This window comes from Perognathus longimembris, chromosome 2 (genome assembly GCF_023159225.1).
Source record: "Perognathus longimembris pacificus isolate PPM17 chromosome 2, ASM2315922v1, whole genome shotgun sequence".
Taxonomy (NCBI): Eukaryota; Metazoa; Chordata; class Mammalia; order Rodentia; family Heteromyidae; genus Perognathus; species Perognathus longimembris.
In genome coordinates this window covers 62,404,746-62,427,234 of record NC_063162.1, presented here as the reverse complement: position 1 = coordinate 62,427,234, position 22,489 = coordinate 62,404,746, and the positions used below count along the sequence as shown (strand labels likewise).

The 22,489-nt window shown below is 41.9% G+C and overlaps 1 protein-coding gene across 1 annotated transcript; it reads left to right on the top strand.

Annotated features, from left to right (window-relative positions):
• Positions 1-2,216: 2,216 nt before the first annotated feature.
• On the top strand, positions 2,217-3,146 carry LOC125344346 (olfactory receptor 13A1-like). Its single transcript, XM_048337005.1, has one exon. The coding sequence runs from the start codon at positions 2,217-2,219 to the stop codon at positions 3,144-3,146; it is 930 nt and encodes a 309-aa protein (XP_048192962.1).
• The last annotated feature ends 19,343 nt before the right edge of the window (positions 3,147-22,489 follow it).

Below are 22,489 nucleotides of genomic sequence, written 5' to 3'. Positions count from 1 at the left end.
CTCTTATATTCAGAACCTGGGCAGACCGCATATGCATGGGAGGTGCCTCCTTATCTGTCTCTGAAGCTGAGTGGTGACAAGGACGGGGTTTGCCTTTCCAGCGTGATGGCGGCTCCTGATGCCCAACACATGGCATCCGATCGTCCTGTGGACATAAGTGACAATGGGCTTGCCTGCCCCACTTGCAGTTGTGGCAGCATGACTCTGGCTTGCCACTAATATGTGCTATGGACTGGACCAACGTGGCTGGAAGGCATAGGATGTGGTGCCCTTCAGTCAAACAACAGCTGCACTGATGGCTTATGCCTGTAATCCTCGATGCTCAGGAGGCTGAAATCTGAGGATCACAGTTGGAAGGCAACCTGGGAAGGAAAGCCTTTGAGACTCATATCTCCAATTATGCACCAAAAATGCTGAAACTGGAGCTATGTCCCAAGGAGTAGAATGCTAGCTTTGAGAACAAAAGTTTGAGGACAGTGCCCAAGCCCTAATTGCAAGAGCCTGGATTGGTACACACACACACACTCACTCTCACACACAAACACACACACACATGAATAGTTGTACCTTACAAATATGTGACATAACTTGATTGGGAGGTTATGTTTGGGCTTTTTGTGTAAGCCCTCATTTATGATGGGAAATGTGTGTCTTGAAGTTTGGCCTGAAGTGGAATTCTTAATAAAAAGTAATCATTACTCATTTTTATCTTTAAATGAAGAGGTGGAGGAAAAAGCAAATTGTACCACTGGTTAAGCTGTGTGGGAAGACAGGAACTGGAGAAGAGGGGGCTCTAGGAGGAATTGTCGAGAGAGATTCTTCCTTGGTAATCTGGGGGTGTAGAAGGGCTCCTAGAGGGAGAATCCATGATGCATCTCATGAAGGCTACTCCAGAGAAAGAACAGAAAGCACACTGACTAGGGGGGAAAGGAAAATCAACCATAATCTGTCCCCATCATGAAACTCTGGTCTCATGTGCCTGGTGACTTTGCTTAAGATACATATGCTGATGTCCATTTCACCCACAATTCTGCTCACGGTGTTTTAATTTTTTTATACTATCTTAAAAATTGTCACTAAGACACCTCAAAAACATCATATAGCATTATGTCACTATATCACTGGGAACTCATCTTTAAGAATATAAATTATTTAAAGATATTTACGTCATAAATAGTGCCACACAGATACTTTGAAGGTTTTTAAAAATGACAGTCCTAGGGCATGAACTCTGGGACTGGCACTCTCTCTTAGCTTTTTCTCTAAAGGTTGTCTGTCTACAACTGGAGTCGTAGCTCCATTCTGGTTTTGTACTAGATAATTGAGTAAGAGTTGTATGGATTTCCTGCCCATTCTAACTGTGAACCATGAACCTCAGATCTCAGATTCCTGAATAGCTAGGATTACAAGTATGAGCCACCATCACCTGGCTTGAAGATAATGTATGTGTATGTGTATGTGTGGGGCATGGTGATTGTGTGTATACATGCTTACTTTTGTGTGCAGGTGTCTAACAGTGTGCCAGTCCTGAGGCTTGAACACAGGTCCTGGGTGCTTTCCCTGAGCTTTTGTGCTCAATATTAGTGGTAGATCATCACTTCAGCCACAACTCCACTTCTAACTTTTGTGTTTGTTGCATGGGAGGTTAGGGTTTCATAGGTTTTCTTGCTTGGGTTGGCTTTAGACCACAATTTTCAGAGCTCAGACTCTGAGTTTATGAGGATTACGAGATGTCTTGGAGACATCTTAAGTACCTTTCCAAAAGATAAATTATCAGAAACAAAAATGGGTCTCAAATGCAATGCATATCTACATCTAACAACCTGTGGAAATATTATGCCACTTCTACTTGTTGGAACACTGTGCACTCATGGATAAGGAAGGAAGGCTTATCCAATTAATAAACCTTTTTCTTTTTTTTTATTAGACTGAATGATACTTGCCGAAGTGAATTGATGATTAAATTTTTTAAAGGTTTATCTTGTATTTGTTGTTTATGAGCTGAATGCTCAGTTTCTTTCTTATGCTGTATTGGTATGTGTGCCTTATACAAATCTACCACAGCTATTCAGTGTTCACATCATGTGTTCATGTATGCATAAAACATGGTAAACTTTCTCAGGCCATCTTTTTTCTGTTGTTACAGCCCTGAACTCACATGCAGCTCTAGGTAAAGGTTCTCCTGATTCTTCTTGAAAGCCTCTCACTCTAGGACCATGAGCAACCAGACCTTTGTAACAGAATTCATCCTCCAAGGCTTCTCAGAGCACCCTGAATACCGGCTCTTCTTGTTCTGCTCTTTCCTCTCCCTCTACTGCATGGCCCTCACAGGCAATGCCCTCATCATCGTGGCCATCAGCTTCAACCCTGCCCTCCACACTCCCATGTACTTCTTCCTGTTCAATTTGGCCACGATGGACATCATCTGCACCTCAACCATCATGCCCAAGACATTGGCAGGTCTGATGTTAGAGAAGAACTCCATCTCCTTTAGGGGCTGCATGGCCCAGCTCTACTTTCTCACATGGTCAGTGTCCTCAGAGCTGCTGCTGCTCACGGTCATGGCCTATGACCGCTATGCGGCCATCTGCCACCCCCTGCATTACAGCACCATGATGAGTCAAGCATTCTGCAGTGTGCTTGCTGCTGCAGTGTGGGCGATCTGTGCCTTCAACTCGGCTATCAACACGGGGCTGATGGTGCGACTAAACTTCTGTGGGCCCAATGTAATTACCCATTTCTTCTGTGAAATCCCTCCTCTTCTCCATGTCTCCTGTAGCTCCACGTACGTGAACAATATCATGACCACACTGGCAGATGCATTCTATGGTATAGTGAACTTCCTCATGACCATTGTGTCCTATGGCTTCATCATCTCCAGCATCCTGAAGATGAGGACGTCAGAGGGGAAGCAGAAAGCCTTCTCCACTTGCTCTTCTCACCTCATCGTGGTGTGCATGTATTACACAGCTGTGTTCTATGCCTACATAAGTCCTGTGTCCGGGTACAGTGCAGAGAAGAGCAAGGTGGCTGGAGTGCTGTATACCATTGCAAGCCCCACCCTCAATCCCCTCATCTACACTTTGAGGAATACGGAGGTCAAAGCTGCCCTCAGGAGACTTGTACCTTTCTTCAAAAATTCCTGAACTCCAGGAAATGGAAGCAACAATTTTTAGTCTTCATTTTCTTGTTTGTTTTCTTTTTTCCTTCACATATATATCTTTGGCAGCTGAGGTAAGGCACAGAAATGGAAGGCCAAATGGTGAGCCAATTCAGCAGTGGTAACTGAATTGTACAATTGATGCTGTATGGAAACTGAATGATACAATTTTTGGTTGGATCAAGAGGGAAAACCTAGGAGAGAGCAACGGAAGGGGAGATATTTTCCAAAAAGAAAGGTACTCTTTACCTCAATTACATAACTATAACCCCTCTGTACATTGCCTTTACAATAGCAATAAAAATAATAGTTAATAAATAATAGCCAGACACTTTGGTTCACACCTATTCAGGAATCTGAGATCTCAGGATTGTGGTCCAAAGCCAGGACTGGCAGGAAAGTCCATGAAATGCCTGTCTCCAATAGCCCACTAAGCCAGAGCAGGAAATGGCACTGTAGCTTAAGTGTAAAAAGTAGGAAATGGCCCTGTAGCCCAATTGCAAGAAGCAGGAAATGGCACTGCACCTCAACTGCATAAAGAGCTTAGACAGCATCCAGGCCCTGAAATTCAAACCCCAGGACTGGAAAACATAAATAAAACATAAAACATACATTTTTTTCCAGGAGCTCTTCAAGTGGGAGGCAGCAGTTTTAGTAAGGATAGCTTCATTGGCTCTGAGGAATGGAGTTAAGCACCCTTGCTTGGGTGATCCCCAAGTACTGTCTGCCAAAATGGCTGATTGTAGTTGGTGGTTATCGAAAACCTCTAATAAACTGGTTCTGTTGATCTGCCTGAAGCTTATAACCAGGTCTCTGGCCATGAGACAACCCTCACTTAGGGAGGACAAATGTGCTTCCGATTTACAACTGTGTGAAAGTGTGGTCCTCATCTTTTGCTTAAAATTATTTTGAGTGGTTAGGGGGCTGGGAATATGGCCTAGTGGCAAGAGTGCTTGCCTTCTACACATGAAGCGCTCGGTTCTATTCCCCAGCACCACATATATGGAAAACGGCCAGAAGGGGCGCTGTGGCTCAGGTGGCAGAGTGCTAGCCTTGAGCCGGAAGAAGCCAGGGAAGGTGCTCAGGCCCTGAGTCCAAGTACCAGGACTGGCCAAAAAAAAAAATAAATAAATAAAAAATAAATAAATAAAATAAAATTATTTTGAGTGGGGACCACCAGTCTTTGGGTATCACTGGTCACTCTCTTAAGTGGCCAGTATTTCCTCTTTACTGAATAAACATTTTACAACTGCGAAAAAATATTCAAGATATAGATCTGTAAATCACATCTGTGACCTGTTGTGTGGTCATCCACAACATTTGTGAGTTGTCAAACAGAAGAATTCTTTCATGGTTAAATACTGCACTTTGTATTTTACTCCATCTATCTTCCCTAGAGTCCTATGGTAACTGTGATGCAAACTGTTTCTTCTGTCCTTCCCTTTTCTTTTCACTAACAATCAAGATGAAACTAACTTTTGGATTATTCCTTGACTTGAAGGCAGAAATTCCACCTTTAGCAGTGGATTTGTGGTGTAAGAACCTAGAAAAGTCTGAGACTTCTCATGTTGAGCTTGCTGTAGGAGAGGATCTGGTCTGTCTCCTTGCCCTAGAGTGGGGAACATGGATGTGACTGAGCTGGAACCAGATGTTCTGGGGAGGCAATGTTGTCCTTCCATTGCTCCTGAGCAACAGCAGACACAAAAATCACCTGTAAGAAATAATAAAGACAAGATTTGATCATGTGCTTTGTGCTATTAGAAAACAGAACTGGAAAAGTTCTTCTCTCCATTGCAATGACAGAAGCCAAAGTAAATATTTAGCTATACTTCTGGAATTCACCCCAAACCCATCCTTTTACTACTTGACATGGAAGCTGAAAGTAGAGCTTGTGTTTTATGAAGAATAAGTGAATGGGCTTCTGTTCTTCTTTGTTGTGGCTAACTGGCCATGGCTTGTGGATAGCCATGGACCAGGTTGTTCTTTCTGATGGAATTTGGACCCATAAATAATAGCTTGAGGATTTCAGTGGTTGTGAAGATGTTTCAATAATCTACCAATATTGCCTCACTGTGTCTACTGACAGATTTTTTTCTTGTTATGAAGATTGGTTGTTCTGGTTTTGTCATACTTTCCTCTTTGTTTTGTACTTTGAACACTTTACAATGTATTTGAAGAAATAAATATAATTCACACACTATGTAGACTTGAAGAGTGCATTTTTGCACATACAGAATCTCATCCTTCAAAAATGAATGACAGGAAAAGAAAGCAGAAATTTTGGGGGGATAAGGACCAGTGGTGGAAATGGCAAAGCAGAGGTAAATACAGTCAATGAGGTTAAAACATCCAGTATGTGTGTGTGAAAACATAATAATGGCATGTGTTAAGTATTTTTTCACAAAATAAAAAATGAGAAAGAGTAATAGGAGTGTATTCTCTGCATGAACGAAAATTTTACAGGGAAACCTCTTTGTTCAATTAATAGGTTATGTATGAATAAATTATAGAAAGCATATTTACAAAAAAAGTCATGAAATTCAAGACTTGATAACAGATTACATCAACATAGCACCTACACTGGCAGTGCAGAAGGAAAGGCACAGGGGGCTCCTGTTGTTGCAGGGCACAGAGCCTCAGACCCTCACAGATGAAATGTGCGTACATAGGAGCTTTGGTTCAGAAGGCAAAAGGTTTGTGTTGGACTCCACACATTATCAGAAGCAACCAAAAAGAAGGAGGAGGAGGAGCAGGAAGAGGAGGAGGAGGGCGCGGGGCAGGAGGAGGAAGACTGGGAGGGAGAGGAGGGGGAGAGGGAGTGGGAGGAGGAGGGGAGAGGAAGGGAGAAGGAGGAGGAGAAAAGGAGAAGGAGGAGGGAGAAGCCACCTCACAGATGCTGCCAAGGTTCTGAGGCTCTCTGATTCTTTTGTTTATTTTTTTTGTTTTCTGTTGCCAGTCCTGGGGTGTGGACTTGGGGCCTGAGCACTGTCCCTGGGTTCTTTCTGCTCAAGGTTAGCACTCTGCCACTTGAGCCACAGTGCTACTTCTGGCTGTTTTCTATATATGTGGTACTGGGGAATCGAACCCAGGACTTTATGTATACAAGTCAAGCACTCTTGCCACTAGGCTATATTCCTAGCCGCTCTCTGATTCTTGTATTGCGAAGTTCTTCAAGATGCAGAACTCATTTTTGGATAGTGTGGTCTCCAATCATCTATGCCAAGCTAATAAATCCTCTTTTATATCTGTGTATCAGCTATTAGTTTTGTTCTTCAGGAGAGCCCTGATTCATAGGATTGGTTTCATTCTTGAAGTTTAGTGGACGTGTAAATAGCATAGTGTGTCATCCATACATCCAAAGGTACAGTTCAGTGTTTTATAATAACATTTACATATCTTATGAACATTATCCTATGAGCAGTAACTGTTTCACTGACACAGTCATCTCTCTATCAGGCCACAAATAAACGTACATTTAGTCTCCCTGTATTTGTCCATTCTGGATATTTTGTAGAGTTAGGATCATGTAACATAGGGCCTCATGGTTGGCATCTGTCACTTTGCCTAATGTTCTCAAGGTTGTCCTATGCCACAACTTTAATCCTTTTTGTTATTAATATATTCCACTTTATGCTTATTTTGCGTTGTGTTTATTCACTTGAGCCACAGCTTCATTTGTGACTTTTTGTTGGTTAATTGGAGATAAGAGCCCCATGAACTCCTCCAGCCACGTTTGGCTTCAAACCATGATCCTCAGACTACAGCCTCCTACATAGCCAGGATTGCAGGATTGTGATCGCCTGGCCGGTACCATCCAGTTTTGTTCCTAAAACCCTTCATATAATGAGAAGTCAGGTATTATGGGATTATTTTATCTCATAGGGTCACTTTTGCTTCCATAGGATAGGTTTTTCTATTTCCATGACGAATACAATTGGAATGTTGATGAGGATTGCACTGAGTCTGTACATTGCTTTCAGTAATAATGAATTCTGCTTCTCTTCAATGGAGGGTTGTTTTTCCACCATCAGACTCTTCTCAATTTCTTCTATATTTTATAATTTTCACCATAGAGATATAGGCATGGTTGAGTTTATTCCTAGTTTTATTATTGAGTGGGATCATTCTCTCGGTTTCAGTCTCAGCATTTTTGGTTGGTATTTATTTATAAAGTAATTATTTGCAATCCTACTGTTTCCAAAACTGTTTGTCACATATGCAACTTCTATCATAGAGGCTTTAGGGTCTCTTCAGTGTAGGACCATGTGATGTGCAAATACTGACTTCTTCCATTCCCATGTGCATACTTCTTTGACTCACATTCCTATTCTAAGGAGGAAAGCACTACTCTGAGTAAGCATGAAGAAATGTATGTCCTTGATCCTACACCTAAAGAACCCCATAGACTCTACTCCCAAGCTCCTAGAGCTGATCCAAAACTTTGGCAAAGTTGCAGGATATAAAATAAACCCTCAAAAAATCAGTGTCATTTCTATATGTTAATGACCCAAATGCTGAGGCTGAAATCAGGAAAGCAACTCCTTTTGCTATAGCCTCAAAAAACATAAAATACCTAGGAATAACCTTAACCAAAGAAATGAAAGACCTCTATGATGAGAACTTTAAAAACATGAAAAATGAAATTAAGGCAGAACTAAGGAAATGGGAAAACCTCTCATGCTCCTGGATTGGGAAGATTAATATAATCAAAATGGCAATATTGCCAAAGGCTATCTACAAATTCAATGCAATACCCATTAATATCCCAACACCATTTTTTAATGAAATAGAGGAAGCAATCCAGAAATTCATATGGAATAATAAAAGACCCAGAATAGCAAAAACAATCCTAAGCAGAAAGGACAGTGCTGGAGGAATCACAATACCCAACTTCAAGCTGTATTATAAAGCTATAGTAATAAAGCAGCTTGGTATTGGCTCCGGAACAGGACTGAAGACCAATGGAACAGAATTGAAGACCCAGAAATGAACCCACAGAAGTATGTCTACTTAAACTTTGATAAAGGAGCTAAAAAAAAATAGTCTGGAAGAAAGATAGCCTCTTTAACAAATGGTGCTGGCAAAACTGATTCAACATATGCAACAAACTAAAACTAGATCCTTATATATCACCCTGCACCAAAATCAATTCCAAATGGATCAAAGACCTCAAAATTAAAACAGATACCCTGAAAACACTAAAGGAAGGAGTAGGAGAAACACTTGGGCTCCTTGGCACAGGATGGAATTTCCTTAACAAAGACCCAGAAATGCTACATATCAAAGAAAGGATGGACAAATGGGACTGCATCAAACTGCAGAGCCTCTGCAGGGCAAAGGACATAGCTCGCAAGATAAACAGCAAGCCCACAGATTGGGAAAAGATCTTTACCGGCCATACAACGGACAAAGGGCTCATATCTAAAATATATGCAGAACTAAAAAAATTACATTCCTCCAAAACAAAACCGCAAAGAACCAATAGCCCCCTCAACAAGTGGGCTAAAGACTTAAAAAGAGACTTCTCTGATGAGGAAATGAGAATGGCCAAGAGACATATGAAAAAGTGCTCTACAATTTGAATTACCTTGGACACGAATGCTGGTCCATTATCTGATCCTATCATCACAAGGAGAGCATACCTGGGAATGATGTCTTCCAGCAGTTTCTTAGCTACGATATGCGCCATCTCATGCTTGATAGGAAAAGCTTCTACCTATCCTGAAAAAGTATCTATGAAAACTAACAGATATTTATAGTCATATTTACCAGGTTTTACCTCTGTGAAGTCCACTTCCCAGTATGCCCCTGGTTTGTCACCTCAGAGCCTGGAGCCAGGGTTAGAGGAGTTCCTGCTGGCATTTGTTAGTTGGCAAGCTCTGCACCCTGATACAATTTGTTCAATCTTTGAGTTAGCATTTTTAATTTTGATTTTTGCATGTCTTAAATGGTCCTGCATTTTCCTGATGTACATATGAGTGGACTGGTGCATTTTGTTCAGCACTTTTTCTCCCATTTTCTCCGGGAGGATCACACTACAATCTGCGGCTCTCCACCACCCATGTAAACATTGTGTCATGGGTAGCCTTCTAATCCAGTCTAAATCTTCTTTAGAATAGTTAAGAATTTCAGGCAAACATCTAGGTCCTGGGTCTATTTGTAGGGCTACTTTCTGAGCAGTCTTGTCTGCCAAATTATTTCCTCTTGACACTGGGTCCTTGGGTTTTTGATGACCAGGGCAATGTACTATGGCTAACTTCTTAGGTAGCCACAGGGCAACTATTAAGGCCCAAATCTCTTCTTTGTTTGTAATTGTCTTGCCTTCAGCAGTTAACAGTCTTCTCTCCTTATAGATCGCTCCATGGATGTGAGCTGTGGCAAAGGCAAAGCAGCTGTCAGTGTAAACAGTGAGCTTTTTTCCTTTTCCTGGAGTCAATGCCTTAGTCAACGCTATTAGCTCAGCCCATTGGGTGGAAGTCCCGGCTGGCAGCTGCTCAGCCCATACTATTTCAGTCTCAGTTACCACTGCTGCCCCTGCATACCTATACTCATCCTGAACAAAACTGCTTCTGTCTGTATACCAGGTGAGATCAGTGTCCAATAGCGGCTGGTCCTTCAGATCAGCCCAAATCCCACGTACCTGGGCTAGGATTCTGGCGCAGTCATGCAGTGGTGCTTCCAGGTCAGGATCGGGTAGCAGGGTGGCGGGGTTTAACGCAGCTGGATCCTGGAATGTGATTCTAAGCGGGTTAAGCAACAAGCCTTGATAATGAGTAAGCCAGGCATTGCTAAGTCATCTATTTGATGGTTGTTTTAGGATTCCCTCCACAGCATGGTGGGTGGTGATGTACAATTCTTGCCCCAGAGTGAGCTTGTCAGCATCTTTAACCAGTAAGTCAGTGGCAGCTATCTTGCTCAGGCAAAGGGGCCACCCAGCTGCAACAGGGTCCAGTTTCTTTGATAGATTGGCTACTGGTCTCTGCCAGGAGACTAAATACTGGGTGAGCACACCTTTAGCTATTCCTTTGTGCTCATCTATATTCAAATAGAAAGGTTTGGTCACATCTGGCAGTCCAAGAGCTGGGGCAGATAAGAGAGCCTTCTTAATAGCCTCGAAGGATTTTTCCATGTAATTTGTCCACTCAAATGGTTGCCCTTCCTTAGTGGCCTCATAGAGTGGTTTTGCCAGTTCAGCAAACTCGGGAATCCATAGCCTACAAAAGCCTGCTGAGCCTAGAAATTCTTGTACTTGATGAGGGTTTCGAGGCCTAGGAATTCTGAGCACAGTCTCTTTCCTTGCTTTAGTTAGCCATCATTGCCTCCCTTTTAGTAGGTATCCCAGATAGTTTACCTCAGCTTTACAAATCTGAGCTTTCTTTGCAGACACTCGGTAACCTAGACTGCCTAAGGTCTGGAGTAGGTCCTTAGTGCTTTGTAGACAACCTTCAGTCACCTGCTGCAACCAGAAGGTCATCAACGTACTGTAACAAAGTCAAATTAGGGTGCTTGGAATGAAACTCACCCAAGTCTTCATGGAGTGCCTCGTCAAAGATGGTTGGCGAGTTCTTGTATCCTTGAGGCAGTCTGGTCCAGGTCAGCTGGCCACTTATGCCTTTCTTGGGGTCAGTCCATTCAAAGGCAAACAAGTCTTGACTTCTAGGGGCCAAGGGTAGGCTAAAGAAAGCATCTTTTAAATCCAGAACTGTATTCCACTGATGGAAAGGGCTAAGGAGGGTGTATGGATTGGGGACTGTTGGGTGGATGTCCATCATTCGTTTATTTACTTCCCTCAAATCTTGGACTGGCTGGTAATCATTGGACTGGGGCTTTCTGACAGGCAGTAGAGAAGTGTTCAGGCTGACTGGTAAGGTCTCAGGACTCCCAGTTTTAACAGCTGTCAGATGTGGTGGGTGAGCCCCCTCTGGGCCTCCAAAGACATGGGGTATTGTCGGACCCTGACGGGATCCTGGTTTCAACTCTATGTAGACAGCTGGCCTGTGTTTTGCTAGTCCCATTCTCCCAGTTTCAGCCCAGGCTTCTGGAAAAGCCTGAAGCCAATAATCTATATCAGCCTTTGATGGTGGTGTTGGTTGATGCAACCGATATTCGTCATTTAAATTGACTGTGAGAAGGTGAATAGGACACCCTTCCTGGTCTAGAACTGACGTCCCATCTGGCTGAACATGGATTTGGGCTCCTATTTTGGTAAGTAAGTCCTGCCCCAGTAAGGGGTACAGACACTCTGGTATGACAATAAACTAGTGGGATACCTGGCCTGTGTCAAGGTCCACTGTTCTTCCAGTAGTCCATGAGTATTGGCTCATTCTGGTTGCTCCCTGCACCCAGGAACTTTTTCCAGGTAATTTACCCTGTGGCTTGAGTAAGACCGAATGTTGAGCCCCAGTGTCCACCAAAAAGTCAATTGGAGTCCTCTCCACCTTAAGAGTTACTCCGAGTTCAGGGAGGGGTTCCGAACCCCATCCCCCTAGTCACTGAGGTCTCCTGTTTCGGTGACCAGTACTCTGTGGGAATTTCTCCCAGAGTCATAAGTCCTTTTTGGTTCCTTTGGGCAGTCTTTAATCCAGTGCCCTGGTTCCTTACAATAAGCACACTGGTCTTTCTGCAGTCTAGAACACTCCTGGTCCTTGGGGTGAGACTTCTTACCTTGGTCCTGAATCAGGCTACGCAGCTTCTCATTCTCCGCAGTCTTCTCTTTTCATTAGGGGCCTTAGCCATTGTTGCCAGGAGAATTCTTGCCATGTCCTTAGTCTGCCTTGCATCGTCAGACTCCCTAGCTTTCCTTTCCTCAGCTAAAACTCTGGCCTGTTTCTCCTCCTAGGTTTCCCTGTTATTGTATACTTTTTCTGCCACAACCATCAAATCCTGAAAACTCTTTTCTTCCAATCTTCATATTTTTTGTATCTTTTTTTCTGATGTCCTGAGCTGCCTGATTTACAAATGCTATTACTACTGCTGCCTTAGTTTCAGGTGCTTCTGGTTCCATGGGGGTGTACTGCTGAAAAGCCTTCATGATCCTTTCTAAAAATGTAGCCAGACTTTCATCCTTTCCTTGCTGAACATCCCCTACCTTGACCAAATTAGTGGCTTTCGAGCAGCTGCTTTGAGACCCTCTATTAGAACCTGGAGATAGACCCTGAGGCTCTCCTCACCTTCTACCGTGTTAAAGTCCCAGGTCGGGTGAGTGAGGGGGAAGGCAGCATTGATAGTGTCAGGGTTTACAGTTGGCCACCCATTGTCTCCTGGAACCAATTTCTAGGCTTCCACCTGGATCCTCTCACATTCTTCTGTAGTAAAGAGAATCTGGAGAAGCTGCTGACAATCATCCCATGTAGGCTGATGGGTGAACAGGACAGTGGCTAGAAGGCTAATAAGATCTTTAGGGCTATCTGAAAAACTGAGCATTCTGAGTTCTCCAGTTATACAAGTCACTAGCGGCAAACAGCCAATAATGTAAAGGTTGACTACCAGTGTTATCAGGGGGTCCCGCTGCCTGTAGGGGGAGAACGGTGGAATCCGCGGGCTCCTGAGCTGTTCTTTGTATCCTTCCCTGGGTTCCCACCGCTGCCGCTTCCACAACCATGGTCCCAACATTATCTGGTAGCTGGGACACTGCAGCAACCACATTTTTGGGTGGGGGTGGCGGCTGGTAAGGAGGAGGGAAAAAAAAATCAAATCTTCAGTGTCGCCCTGTAGAACAGTATAGAGCAGCAGCACTGAGGCTAGAGTCTTAGTTTCGTTTTTATTTGTCTTGCCGGGACTGCCCTGGATGGCCAAAATCTTTCTTGGAAGCTGTTCCGGAGGGGGTAAAAAAGGCTTTAACCAGGAAGGTTTTTTTTTTTTTTTTTCCCCCATCAAATCCTGCCAGACCAGTATGTAAGGGATTTGATCCAGATGGCCGCCTTTTCTTGGAAAGAAATTCACACTCTTAACCTTATAGATGGTAGCAAAATCAAGAGTGCCCTCAGGTGGCCAACCTACCTCAAAGGCAGGCCATTCTGCAGAACAAAAGGTGATTAGTTTTCCTTTTTTTACTTCTATACTCAAGTCAAGTGCCCGACTTTTCACGTCCTTGCAATTGTCCATCAGAAGAGAAAGAGTTGTATGAGTCTGTCCTGTCTTATCTTGAATTTCAGAAAAGTAGATACAAACAGCCAAAAACAAACACCAAAGAGACACACAAAAAGACACAAAACAGATTCCTCACAAAACAAATTCCTCACAAAACAGATTGCTTCCACCCAGAGGAGGAAGAACTGAATGGGGAACGTCGGCCTTTCACCATTGTGCCATGGGAGCGACCCGCATTGTTCCTACTGATTATACTAAGTAGGAGGGGACTTTGTTCCCTACTTAGAAGGAGGCCTGGAACATCTTCCAAGATCCCCACTTGATGACCCACCTGCACATCTGCTTAAGTCTTATGCCAATTTTACAGAATATTAGTTACTGATTACTAAGGGTACAACAGCAGACAAAACAAACAAGACAAGACAAACAAGTGAACTCACCGATTGGTGCCAGACTCTCCGGTTCGGAGGTCTGGGGTCTTGGGGGATCCTGGATGAGCCCCCAAGCTGTTATGCCTAGATTTCCAGTCCCCAAAGACCACCAAGGAGCTGATTCTGATGCAAACCCATGAGAGTCTTTATTGCAAACTTGAGCCTAGACTCTCAACTGTCACCGACGCAGTGGATCTGGACTGAGAGCCCTGACCCTCAGATAGGCAGGGTTTTTATTGTGATTACAACAGGAGTAAGGTATTTCCAACTTGGTGGATACTTGATTGGATGGTATTTAGCAAGCAAGTCTTGTCTTATTTCTATTGGATATCTATCCTTTCAATTATCTATTTTGGCTTTGATAATGGGAACTGGCCTTGATATCAGGAACTGACAACTGGTGGTCACATGCCACTAATGCAGGGGTTAATGCAGGGGGAAGAGCAAGTCACAAATGGGTTAAGCAAGCCTTTACAGAAGCAGAATCTTGCGGTCAGGCTGACCTAGTACCAACTTTATTTTAACAATTGCCACCATGTTTTCCCATTACCACTAAGCAAACTTGAGTGATCTAAAACCATCCAGTACTCAATCATAAGTAAATCAACCTGACAGTTACCATGGCATTTCTACTACTATTATGGTTATTTTTATAGTCTCTAACTATGATCATTTTTTACTGTCTGTTACCATGGTTGCTACCCAGGTATAGAGGTGAACAAGTGCTCCCTACATTTTTAAATGTCAAACTACAACAAACTAATCTCATGGGTAGGGGTGCAGTCCTCTAACATGGAGTCATCAGCAGGGTTTTGAAGGTGTTATAATTTTAACACTAAAACTTATATTTAGTTACTCAGGTTCTCAGGTCAGCCCTAACAGTTCCAACCACAAAAATCATCAAACCATTCTTGGTTGATACTTATTTTTCTTGGTTCTTCTTGGACACTGAGTATAATTCAAAAAGGCAACTGAGAAATTACCCAGCACAGAACTGTGAAAGGGAATCCCAAATCCTGGGACTTGAATAGAACTTTCTCACATACATTCTGTGTCTAAGGTAATTCACAAATTCACTTTTGAAATGCCAGTGAAATGAACTAACAATGTAATTATCAAAATATTGTTTGGCTTCCAGGATGAACTTAAAAAATTTTGACATGCCCTGATGTTTTAATTTACATTAGGAACAAGGAACATATCTCTGTAATCTTATCTGAGTGTATTGGAAACCGTGTATACTGGTATTAGAATTAGGAAATTGAGAAGGAATACCAAAATTGAGAGACAAAGGGTAAATTAAGAGAAACAACAACAAAAGCAATACTTGCAAAACTGTATGGTGTAAGCGAACTGAACACCTCAGGGGGGGAAAGGGGAGGGGGGAGGGGGGTATGAGGGACAAGGTAACAAACAGTACAAGAAATGTATCCAATGCCTAATGTATGAAACTGTAACCTCTCTGTACATCAGTTTTATAATAAAAAATTAAAATAAATAAAATAAAAGTCAAAATTGAAAAAAATTTTTTTGACATGCCCTGATGTTTTAATTTACATTAGGAACAAGGAACATATAAAGCTGAATGACAGTGAATTAAGACTGCGTTATCTGTCGAATTCCTGAACACATTAAGAAAAATACTCAAGTTCCTCACTATTAATAAATATCTATACTTTAAACAGTAGTAATATTACACTTATGAGCAATAAATTGGATGAAGTTAAGATTAGTAAAAGTGAATTGAATTCCATGTAAAGCTGAATCTATTTTTAGAAAAAAGGTCAATATGAGCCAGAAACGTCTAATATCAGGGAATTGCATGGCACCTACTGCTGTCTTTCAAAGGTGATGAAGTGCACCCTCCATGCACTATTTAAGTCCTGCAAGTGGATTTCTGGAGGTTTGAGAAGAGTGAAGACGAGACTTCCAGGAAGACGGTGAAGGAGCAGCAGAGCCCTAGCTAAGCTCCCTCTGACATCGCAGTTTTCCCACTCCAGAGACACTTTTACTCCTAGAAAGACAGCCCAAGTAAGTTATAACAGTATAGGAATTCTGGCCAGGAAGGAAAAATCAACCTTCCTGGCCTGAAAACACAGATTTGAGCTCTGGGCAGTGACCCGCTGCCACGCCAGTGCAGGCGCCAACACAGCACTCCGCACTCTGGGTGCACCTAAAGCACACAGCGGTGAGCAGGGAGAAATCCTCCAGACGGTGGCAGACAGACGCGGATTGAAGGCTGAGCATGGATGGGCTGAAATTGCAGAGAAAGCGTGAGTACCCCATGAAAGACATTCTCACTCGCACCCACAGAGCAGCTTCTTGAAGGTAGCCCTTCCCCCACCGTCAGAGCAAAGTGCCATCTTTGACACTGGCAAAGGGTCAGACTAGACTGGAACTAAAGGGGGTCTGGGGAAAGTGAGGCCATCTTTGAAAAGGGCAAGAGGGACCAATCAGTGAGAGCCAGCTCCGCCCAGGAGAATGCGCCCTTCCTAGGCATGAGGCTCGTCCTGGGCCCGGGCTCACACACTCAGGTGAACCCAGCCAGCGGTGTCCTGCCCTGCCCGCTGGAATTTGTAAACTATAACCAAAAGCAGTGAGCAGCTACCAGCGGCACAGAACAACCAGACAGGCGAACAAACAGTTCCTGAGACAGATAAACGGTCCCATCACAGAGGAAGCCCAATTCCCAGCCCGAAACAGAGCCAAATTCCATAGCCAGCTCCAGGAGACCCAGGAGGCCGCCCTGCCCAGGAGGGAGGAACCTCCCCTAGGCAAGCATCTCTCAGCGGAGTAAACCAGGCCAGAGGTGCCCCGCCCTGCTGAGTCCACAGCCTATTCAAAGCTAGGTGTTAAAGGCAGTGGCACCACAGCAGATAGGAGAAGCCACCATTCCCAAGACTGTTCACGTGCCCTATCTACAGTGGACGCCCAAGGCCTACCTGCAAGCTGTCTGAACTACAGAGCCCCAAGATTTCACTAACAGGGGAGAGGGGTCAGAACAGATCCACTCCCTGCAAACTGAAAGCAAATCAAACCAGTCAAGCAGCATAATAGACTGCAGACCATTGCAAGGAAACCAGAGACTGTAGAAAGCCCACCCAAACAAGGAAGACTCCATTTTTTTTCCGTTTCAAAATATTTTTTAAGCTTTTTTTTTTCATTTCTGAAACGTCATTGATTTTTTGTTTTCCATTTTTACCTGTTTGTTTTATTGAGGTTTTTGTTTTGTTTTGTTTTGGTTGGTTGGTTGTTTTGGTTGTTCTTTTTTCTGTTTTATTTTCTTTTTTTTAAATATCTTTTCTCTGTATTGTGCATTTGTCTTCCAGTGTTTTTCTTTATTTCTCTCTTCACATTCTTTTTCTTTAAAAATTTACTTTCCTATGAATAATACCTCCACTCTTTTCTGCTAACACTCCATTGTCTAACATTTTAACCTTGTTCTTTCTACTGATTCTACTCTTCTCCACATTTCCACATCACTGAAACTAAACCAAATCATCACCCCCCCATACACTTTGCTCTATTCTCTTTACTACCTCTAACTTACCCTCCTGACTTAATTCCAAGACCTCCAGATTCCATTGACCCCTGGTTATTGGATAGAGGGTATCCCTGCTCAATCAGAGTGAATCAAAGGGGTTCAAAGTCAAAGCCAGCCAGTCCAAAAAGAACTTAATATAAGAACAAAAATTGCTCATAGGGTTGTAACAGTAAATAAGAAACTACTGAATATAGGGCTCAGGATTGGTTGTTATATCAAAACTGTATTCTTTAGGAACACCAAATCTAATTTTATATACAGGTATACAAGGTATCTGTATATAATTGTGAACTTCTAAGATTTACACAACAGTGCTTGGTAAGGTCTGCTTTGGGTCTTAAATGGTGCTCACAAGTACTTGTAGATGGGCATTCCCAATCCAAATGGGCAGAAGAAACACAAGAAAGATGGCAAACAATGGAGTCTCATCTCCCACTCAAAACAAGCAGGAAGCAGAGCAGTCAATCAAAGACATAGAAGAGAACCCTCAAAATGCTCTACAAAGTCTACTGATAAAAAATGATAAATGAAAAGTTTGAATCTCTTCAGTCAAATATTCTAGAGCATGAGGAGGCAAAGCAAAGATTAATGGAGAATTTCATGATCTCCACAAACAGAAAGATAATTAAATTTCAAGAGTCAAATGAAAAGATGGTTACCCAGCTAAAAGATTTGAGAGACAGCACTCAAAACCAAATGAATGAAGTTAATGAAATAAAGAAGTCCATGCAGGACCTAAGAGATAATTATAGCAAGGACATGGAAATCATCAGGAAAGTCCAGTCAGAAGGAAAAGAGATTTGAAATCAAGTAGCTAGCATACAGTCCTGACTAACTGAAGCAGAGGATCTAATCTCAGGAGCTGAAGATGCCCTGGAATCTATGGAGAAAGATAAAAAAATCGATAAAAAACCAATCCAGTCGATAAAACAGATCACTCCAGGAGCTCCAAGACACAATCAGGAAGACCAATTTAAGGCTAATAGGTATTGAGGAAAACCTGGGGAAAGAAGTTAATGGAATAGGCAGCCTAGTTAACAGAATATTAGCCGAGAACTTCCCAAATATCCAGAAGGATAGGCCTATACAAATACAAGAAGCACTCAGAATCCCAGACCAACCAGACCAGAACAGGACATCCCACCGACACAGTGTGATCAAAAGAGGATCAATAGAGTCCAAGGAAAGAATCCTTAAAGCTGTTAGGGAGAAGAAAACAATCACATATAAACGAAAAGCAATCAGAATTACCCCAGACTTCTCAGCAGAGACCATGAAAGCAAGGAGAGCCTGGAATGAGGTATAATAAACACTAAATAAAAATAACTACCAACCAAGAATAGTGTACCCAGCTAAACTCTCATTCATAGCCAAAGGTCAAATAAAAGTCTTCCACAGTAAGGAAAAACAGAAACAATATATCTCCACCAAACCAGCTTTACAGAAAATCCTCAAAGATGTACTATACAGGGAAAATAATCAAGATCACAATACAGAAAGAGAAATGTACCCTAAATAGAAAACAAGAATATTAGATCAAGAAATGGGAAGACACAGCTTTTAACAAGATAGATATAATGAAAGGAACAAACGATCATCTCTCAATCCTAACTTTCAACATTAATGGACTTAATTCTCCAATTAAATGTCATGGGCTCATAAGTTGGATCAAAAATCAAGATGCATCTTTATGCTGCCTCCAAGAGACACATCTATCCAGCAAAAGTAAACATCTTCTAAAAGTGAAAGGCTGGAATCAAATCTACCAAGCAAATGGCCCCCATAAGCAGGCTGGTGTTGTAATCCTAGTATAAGATAAAATTGACTTCAAATTAAAAACGGTAAGAAGAGACAAAGAAGGTTACTACATTCTAATAAAGGGATCTCTCCTACAGGAGGATATAACCATCCTAAATATCTACACACCAAATACAGGAGCACCCAACTTCATCAAACAAACACTACTGACTCTAAAAACACTCATAGACCCAAACACATTGATAGTTGGGGACTTTAACACTCCACTATCACCTCTGGACAGATCAAAACACAAAAAACTGAATAAAGAAACCACAGAACTAAACAAATGCATAGACCAAATAGACTTAACCGACATCTACAGAATATTCTATCCAGCAACACCAGAATACACAATCTTTTCAGCAGCTCATGGAACATTCTCCAAAGTAGATCCCATCTTAGGGCACAAAGAAAATCTGTACACATTCAGAAGTATCAAAACCATTCCCTGCATTCTTTCAGACCACAAAGGAATAAAATTAGAGCTCAACTCAAACAGCCACTGCAGAAAATCCTACAATACATGGAGACTAAACAACACACTGCTGAACCATCAGTGGGTCATTGAAGAAATTAGAACAGAAATTCAAATGTTTATGGAATTCAACCAAGATGAATACACAAAGTACCAGCTCCTTTGGGACACAGCAAAGGCAGTACTCAGAGGAAAATTTATATCTCTGAGTGCTTACATAAACAAACTGGAGAAACAGCAACTCAACATCTTAGGAAGCACCTTAATCGCCTCAAAAGAGAGCAACAAGCCAAACCCCAAGTCAATAGATGAAAGCAAATAATTAAAATCAAATCAGAATTAAATGAATTAGAGACAAAAAAAATCGAAAGAATCAACAAAAAAAAGAGTTGGTTCTTTCAAAAAATTAACATGATAGACAGACCCCTAGCAAACCTGACCAAAAAACAAAAGCAGCAAACCCAGATAAACAAGATCAGAGATGAAACAGGTAACATCACCAGAGAAAAAAACCAAAATTCAGAACACGATAAGGGACTATTTTGCAAACCTTTATGCCAATAAATTCGAGAACCTGGAAGAAATGGATGATTTCCTAGAAAAAAATTGATATCCCCAACTCAACCATGAAGATTTCAACCTTCTGAACAGACCCATATCCAGCACTGAAATAGAAACGGCAATAAGTGATCTCACATCCAAGAAAAGCCCAGGTCCAGACGGATTCACAGTAGAATTCTACAAGGCCTTCAAAACAGAACTCACCCCAATATTTCTCAAACTCTTCAATGAAATTAAAAGAGAAAGTTCACTACCAGACATGTTCTATGAAGCCAGTATAACCCTCATCCCCAAACCAGGCAGGGACCCATCACGGAAAGAGAACCATAGACCAATTTTCCTAATGAACATTGATGCATAAATTCTCAACAAAATTCTGGCCCATTGACTTCAACAGGTCATCAAAAAAAACCATACACCACAATCAAACTGGATCCATCCCAGGGATACAAAGTTGGTTCAATATACGCAAGTCAATTAATGTAATCCACCACATCAACTGGAGCAAGATAAAGAACCACATGGTTATATCTCTGGATGCGGAAAAGGCATTCAATAAAATACAGCACCCATTTATGCTAAAACCCTGGAAAAACTGGGATTTCAGGGAACACTCCTGAATATAATAAAGGCAGTCTATGACAAACCAACAGCAAGCATAACTCTAAATGGTGAAAAACTAAAGCCATTTCCTTTAAACTCAGGAGCAAGGCAGGGATGTCTGCTTTCTCCCCTTCTCTTCAACATAGTACTAGAATTCCTAGCCAGAGCAATTAGGCAAGAAGAAAATATAAAGGGGATCCAAATAGGAAAAGATGAAGTTAAACTTTCTCTCTTTGCAGATGACATGATCCTATACTTAAGAACCCCATAGACTCTACTCCCAAGCTACTAGAGCTGATCCACAACTTTGGCAAAGTTGCAGGATATAAAATAAACCCTGAAAAATCAATGGCCTTTCTATATGCTAATGACCCGAACACCGAGGCTGAAATCAGGAAAGGAAGTCCTTTGCAATAGCCTCAAAAAACATAAAATACCTAGGAATAACCTTAACCAAAGAAGTGAAAGACCTCTATGATGAGAACTTTAAAAACATGAAAAATGAAATTAAGGCAGAACTAAGGAAATGGGAAAACCTCTCATGTTCCTGGATTGGGAAGATTAATATAATCAAAATGGCAATATTGCCAAAGGCTATCTACAAATTCAATGCAATACCCATTAATATCCCAACACCATTTTTTAATGAAATAGAGGAAGCAATCCAGAAATTCACATGGAAAAATAAAAGACCGAGAACAGCAAAAACAATCCTAAGCAGAAAGGACAGTGCTGGAGGAATTACAATACCCAACTTCAAGCTGTATTATAAAGCTATAGTAATAAAGCAGCTTGGTATTGGTACCGGAACAGGCCTAAAGACCAATGGAACAGAATTGAAGACCCAGAAAGAACCCACAGAACTACGCCTACTTAATCTATGATAAAGGAGCTAAAAAAATAGTCTGGAAGAAAGATAGCCTCTTTAACAAATGGTGCTGACAAAACTGGTTCAACATATGCAACAAACTAAAACTAGATCCTTTACTATTTAGGGTTAATTTCTCTGTCTGTATTGGGATTACTGTCCTATATCAAGAAAACTAACAATAACAATTGTTGCAGGGGATGTGGCCAAAAGGGAACCTTACTTCATTGTTGGTGGGAATGTAAACTGGTTCAGCCACTCTGGCAAGCAGTATGGAGATTCCTCAGAAGGCTAAACATAAAGCTCCCCTATGACCCAGCAGCCCCACTTTTGGGCATCTACCCAAAAGACCACAAACAACAACACACTCAAGCCACCAGCACAACAATGTTCATCGTAGCACAATTTGTCATAGCTAGAATCTGGAACCAACCCAGATGCCCCTCAGCAGACGAATGGATCAGGAAATGTGGTACATATACACAATGGAATTTTATGCCTCTATCAGAAAGAATGACATTGCCCCATTTGTAAGGAAATGGACGGGCTTGGAAAAAACTAAGTGAAGTAAGCCAGACCCAAAAAAACATGGACTCTATGGTCTCCCTCATAGGGAATAATTAGCACAGGTTTGGGCTAGTCACAGCAGAGGATCACAAGAGCCCAATAGTTATACCCTTATGAACACATAAGATGATGCTAAATGAAATGAACTCCATGTTATGGAAACGAGTGTTATATCACTATTGTAACTACTTTCAACGTGGTATGTGTAACTGTAGCTTCTATTGTTGATGATCCTCTTGTATACCCTTTCTGTGGTTGTACCTGCACTATCTCTGTATCTTATCTGAGTATGTTGGCAACCGTGTATACAGGTATTAGAACTAGGAAAGTGAAAGGGAATACCAAAATTGAGAGACACAGTGTAAAAAAGACAAATGATTACAAAAACAAT

What these genes read in the sequence shown, in the direction of transcription:
- LOC125344346 (XM_048337005.1), top strand. Translation starts at nt 2,217, where the DNA reads ATGAGCAACCAGACCTTTGTAACAGAATTCATCCTCCAAGGCTTCTCA.